At 53.5% G+C, this 6,000-nt stretch overlaps 1 protein-coding gene across 1 annotated transcript in view; it reads left to right on the plus strand.

The window, feature by feature from the left end:
- The window catches only part of LOC149747487 (disks large-associated protein 4-like), a 76,385-nt gene extending 70,385 nt beyond the window's left edge, over positions 1-6,000 (plus strand). Inside the window, exons 5-6 of the mRNA XM_089895431.1 lie at positions 2,582-2,632; positions 5,686-6,000. Of these exons, the coding sequence (XP_089751557.1) occupies positions 2,582-2,632; positions 5,686-6,000 (366 nt within the window). The remainder of the gene's footprint in view (positions 1-2,581; positions 2,633-5,685) is intronic.

A 6,000-nucleotide genomic window follows, 5' to 3' on the forward strand; every position in this document is an offset into this window, starting at 1 on the left:
TCCCACCCAGGAAAAGGACAGACGTCCAGGTCCAGCCTCTGTTGAGTGGCCCCGAATATCTGCCCTGTGCTTCTGTTCGGTCTTTGTTCCTGAAGCTGCCTGTGTGTGTCTCTTCCCCACTGACTGTCCTGTGCCTGGAGAGCAGTCACAGGGCCTCACACTGATGGCCTAAGCTGTGGGCCCAGAGGAAGGGGCCATACCACTGCCTTAGACCCAGGAGCCCTGAGGATAGGGTACTGGAGACCTGGGTTTGAGTCCCAGTCTTGTCACTGACAGTATGAACCCAGGACCAAACACCCCCTCCCTGAGCCTCAGTTTCCTGATTTACCATCGGAGGGTGATAATTCCTATTTCAAAGTGTTGTGAGGAATCAATGAGATAACAAACATAATGTGCTCAGCAAAGGGTGGCTCCCTTGATGGTTAGCATTGTCATCTTGCTGTGTGACTTCGGGCAAGTTGCTTCTCCACTCTGGACCTCCATGTCCCACCTGATCAGTGGATAGTTGGACTTCCAGGGCCCAGCCAGCTCTGCCACTAACAGCGGTGAACACGCTGTGCTGTAGTATTAATTCTCTTGACCATCAGCTAGCTCCTTGATCCCTCACAGCCACCCCCAGGTATCATCCATATGCCCATTTCATAGATGAGGAAACTGAATAGGGGGGTCACAACAGCTAGGAAGAGGCAAAGCTGGGCAGAGATCTAGGGCTGTCAGACCCAGACCTGGACCTCAGCCCCCACCGTGTTGTGCACAGTGCTTTACAGTTTGCAAAGGGACGACCAGTCAAGGCTTGAGGGCTCCCCCCATGGTGTGGATGGGGAGACGAGGCCCAGAGAGGGCAGACATCTGCCAATAGTAGCACAGTGGGGCAGTAGAGGCAGCCAGGTGCAGACCCAGCCACCTCTCTGGGCAGGAACAGGCCCCAGGTCCCGCCGTGTGCAGCCCCACGGCCTGGGCTAACGGACTGCTTAAAACTTGCGGATTCCAGCTCCTTACCACCCCATATTCCTGGCCCGGCCAAGCCCGCCCCAGCCCCCATCCTCAGCACTGTCGTTCCCACGCTCCAAGGAGACTGACCTCAGATGTGGGGAGAGGGAGATCCCCCCACCCCCGGCCAGGGGACCCTCCACCCCACCATCCTCATCCAGGCCCCACCAAGTCTCACCTGTGACGTTGTCCTGTCCTGGACTCCGGGCCTGCCACCCCCAATCTATTCTCAGCGGCCAGAGGGAGCTTGTAAAAGACAGAAGTCAAATCACGTCACCTGCTCCGAAGCCTCCCATGGCTTCCGCCTCACCCTAGTGAAAGCCAGACCTGTGAAGCCCGGCCTCCCTCTCAGATGTGCTCCCCAACTTGCTCTGTCACTCACTCTGCTCCAGCCACTCTGGCCCCCTTTTGCCCCTCACACACCTCATTCCTGCCCCAGGCCCCCTGCATTTGCTCCTGCCTCTCCCAGAGGCATCTTCTCTCAGACCTTTGCACAGCTGGTTCTTCTCCGTGTCCCAGGTCTTGGCTCAAATGTCACCTCAGAGGAACCTGCCCTATCGCTTGCCTCAGGGGGTCCCCGGGGCCCTGTTTCCTTACTCTGCTTAATTTTCTTGACAGCACTTCTCACTATCTGGAATTATACTTGTTAGTTGATGTCTGTCTCACTCTTAAGACTGGGAGTTCCCTGCAGACGGGGACCTTGCTGTCTTGTCCCCACAGAGTCCCCAGCACATGGCACAGGGCACGTAGGTTTGCTGAATGGATGGCGTCCCTCCCTGTCTCTCCCATCCTGCCTGTTCTCTCATCCCTCAGTCTCCCTGTCGGTCTGTGTCTGTCTCCCTCTGTTTTTCTCTCCCCTCATTCACATTTTTCTCTGATTCTCTCCAGTGTGTCTCATTTCCATGTTTCTCTCTGGGTCTGTCTGTCTCTCTCACACGCACCGTCTCCATCCCCTGCCTGGCCCTGACACCTGGAACAATTTTGTCCTTTGGCTACACGAAAAGGTACACGGAATGAGCCAGGCTGGGGACCCCAGCAGGTCTCTCCCACTACCCCCTGCCCAGCCCCAGCTCTCCCTTAACCCAGGATCCTCTGAACTCCCACACCCTCATCCCATGAAGCTTGAGTGACCTGAGCCACAGATGTCGCCCCAAAGTCAGAGATGTCCAGTTCTGTCTGTGTCTCTGAGGCCTCAACTCCTGCCAGAAGAAACCCCGCTCCCACCAGTCACTGGACTGTGTAAGCCCCGACCAGGGAAGAGAAGTCTCTGGGCTCTGTCCCTAATCTGTACATCCTGGGAGCTGCCTGCCCAGGTGAGAGGCAGCAGACAGGACATCCATGGTCCCAGAAGCCAACCCAGGAGAAAGACTTATAAACAGCAGATTACAAGTCTTCAACAACACCCAGCCCCGGAAGGAGTGAGCCTCCCACCCCTGGAGGAAGCCAAGACCTCCCAGCAACTGGGCCTCAGCCAGTCTGGGGAGGAGGTTAGGCCAGCCAGCCACAAGTTCTCTTGCAGCCAGGCCTGAATACCCAACCCTAGCCCCCAGCCTCCATCTCCCCATAACCCTCCCCCATCTCTTTCCTGCAGATGTTTGGACAGGCCTCCCTGATCCCCCAGTTGTTTGGCCACGAGCAGCAGGTCAGTATGTTTGCCATTCTCTTGTCCCCCAATCCCAGAGGCCAGGGCTGCGTCTCAGGCACGTCAGTGGTCCTGGCCCCTGAGCCAGGCAGGTGCAAGCAGAGCCAGCACCAGGAAAGCCCCCTCCAGTGAAGATACTGTCAGGAATCACGTTGGTGCCTGGACCTTCCACTCTTTGGCCCTATCGCTTCACTTCTCTGTGCCTCAGTTTCCTCTTCTCAAAAATGGAAAAGAATGGGCTAGGATCTATGGATGGGGCAAGAATAACCCCAGGATATTGGCATAACATTGTAAATCAACTATACTTGAATTAAAAAAATGTTTTTTTTTAATAATAACCCCAAGATAAAGGAAGGTGTACCCTGAGAGCTTCTAGCTCCCTCCTTCCTCTCATCCCCCAAAGCCTGGGAAAGCCCTGGGGAGACTTTTCCATTTGGACAGATCAGGGGCTGGGGTCATTGGCCTTCACATCCCAGCCACAAGATCCCCTGACTTATCTCCTTTCTTGGGTTCCAATAAGACCTTTAAGGATGTTAGGGTTCTGGAATGGATGCAGAGACTTTTCAAGCTTACCAAAGGTGGTGAAGACGACGCCAGTCCTGGCACTGTCTGCCTGTCCTAAGGGTGCCCCATCCCACGCACACCCATCCTGCCCCTGGAGGTGGTCCTCTCCTCCCTCCCAGGCCCCAGCCCCAAGGCCAGATAGAGAGGCCGGGAAGGTGCTCTGGGCCCAAGTCCTCATTGGGGCCAGGAGTGGCAAGGGACTGATCCAAGGCCACACGGCCTACAGGGCAGAACTGTGACTGGCTCCACATCTCCTGATTCCAGCCACGAATGCCTCATGTGCCTCCCACCTTCATATCATAATTCTTCTTGGGCACATTGTTGCAGAGGGTCTTTGGGGAGCCCACGGTGGGCCAGGTGACCTCTTCCTTCCTTCAACAGCCTCGTGATAAGGGTGTGATGTGTTCACATATAAAACCCCCAGGGCGGTTCCCTGCACATAGTACGTCCTCAATGATATACATACCAACAGCACTAACCAGCTGGCCTCTCCCTGGGAGCTTGGGAGCATCTTAACCGACACTGACAAATCTTTGCACTTGCCCCACAAAGTTGCCTGTAATAACAGGTACAGGTTATCAGGTGCTTAGTTTTCCCAACTCTATTCGAAACATGTGATTATGAATGATCTCATTTCATCTTGACCACAATCCTGTGAAATCTGGTCTCTAATTAGCCCCCATTTTACAGATGGGGAAACTGAGGCACAGAGCAGTTAAGTGACTTGCCCATATTCCTCTTGTGAGAAAATGATGGAGCCGGGAATGAAACTCTGGCAGTCTAGCTCCAGAGGTGGGCCATTACCGTGCAATCCCTAATCAAGATCTCATCGCCTTTGGCAATCACAGGGGCCTCTCAATATACCTCAGGTTGCAGCTTTGGAGGATAAACACCTATCTCTTTAATACCCTCTCCAAGTGAATTTTGGGTATGTCACATGGACTACGTTTTAATTTATCAGTGCTGTCTGATAGAATTTTCTGTGATGATTGGAAGCGTTCTATCGTCCATGCTGTCCAATAAGGTAACATGAGCAAGTGAAATGTGGCTAGTGTGACTAAGGAACTGAATTTTGTTTATTTTAATTAATTTAAACCTAAATAGCCACGCATGGTTAGTTGCTACCATATTGAACAGAGCAAATTTAGACCTTTCCAAACATATACTCCAAATTGGGTGATGATCAGGAATTCCCTGGCAGGCCAGTGTTCAGGACTCCGCGCTCTCACTGCCGAGGGCCCGGGTTCAATCCCTGGTCGGGGAACCAAGATACCACAAGCCACGCGGTGCAGCCAGAAAAAAAACTGGGTGATGATCCATCCAGTCGTTCTACCTGATGCAGTGCCAGACGAGTCCACAGGCATTCTAGTCCATTTAGATAGGGAAACACTGATCCAGAGAATAGTGCTGGCCTGCCTGAGGTCACACAGCCGGGTCCAGGGCACAGTGGCCCTATATCCAGCTTCATCTTTTCCTCCACATGGTGTTCAGTCAACTTTTGCCCCCTCCCGTGTAGCCCAGGTGTCTTCCCGGACCCCCACCCAGTGTCCATCTTTAGCCAGCTGACTCCTCAGCTTATACTCTGTGATCCCCAGGTACCAAGATGGCCTGAGACATGGGTCAGACAGACCCTTCCAGAACCATTGGAGAGTGTATGTATGGTGAGCCCCCTCTACACTCACACCCCCAGCTGCAGATTTGTAGGATCTTGTTTCTAGAGGGACACTTGGAAACCATCCAGATGAGGTTGAACTAGATGTGAGATGGCAAATAGCATATATACCTCCATTCTCCGCACTGTCCATGGCAGATGTGACTGATCAATCCTCACTGCCACTACCCTCATTCCAGTATTATTTTCTCTCACCAGACTATTGCATCAGCTTCATCTCTGGCCTCTGCCTCCATTCCAGACCCTATATCCAACATCCATTCTGTTCACCAGGGCTAGATTAATCTTCCTTAAATATACATTTGCAGTATTGATTCTGCTACTTCCTCACTGGGTACAACTGGCAAGTATCTTCCCCTCAGTAGCCCTCAGTTTCTTTGCTTATAAAAATGAAGGAATTGGGCCATAAGATGGTAAATATCTAGCACACCTACTGCCACCTCCCCATTCCAACATCCAGGGCAGACGTTACTGACTATAGCCTTCTTTCTGGCTGAATTCAGATATGACCTCAAAATCTATTAGTTAATCAGTCTGGACACACAAGATATAACCTAGCTAACATCCTAGAAAGTATATTTACTAGTTTCTCCTCCATTGTAGAGATGGGAAGATTGAGGCCCAAAGAGGTGAGAGAGTCTGTATACTTCTTAAGGGCTCCATCTGCCCATCCCGTGTCCTAAGTGAGACGGGAGCAGGAGGGTGGGCCGAGTTGAGGCCCCACAGACTCCAGCTCTGCAGCTGAGCCGACCACCAAGCACCCCATCCCTCCCCAGTGGGCACAGCCGGCCCCTGATGCCTGCTTTTGCCCTGACAGGTACGGGAGGCAGATCTGAGCGACCAGTATGAGGCAGCCTGCGAGTCGGCCTGCAGTGAAGCAGAGTCGACCGCGGCGGAGGCTCTAGACTTGCCGCTGCCCAGCTACTTCCGCTCCCGCAGCCACAGCTACCTGCGCGCCATCCAGGCGGGCTGCTCGCAGGAAGAGGACAGTGTTTCCCTGCAGTCCCTTTCCCCCCCTCCCAGCACCGGCAGCCTCAGCAATAGTCGCACGCTTCCGAGTGAGTACCGAGATGGGGGACCGCTGGGACCGCTCCTGGTGGACCGGAGGTGGGGAGGAATCCATGGTTGGTGA

Source organism: Delphinapterus leucas, chromosome 15 (assembly GCF_059928025.1).
Source record: "Delphinapterus leucas isolate spDelLeu-1000000601 "Yukka" chromosome 15, BTC_Dleu_Yukka2, whole genome shotgun sequence".
NCBI lineage: Eukaryota > Metazoa > Chordata > Mammalia > Artiodactyla > Monodontidae > Delphinapterus > Delphinapterus leucas.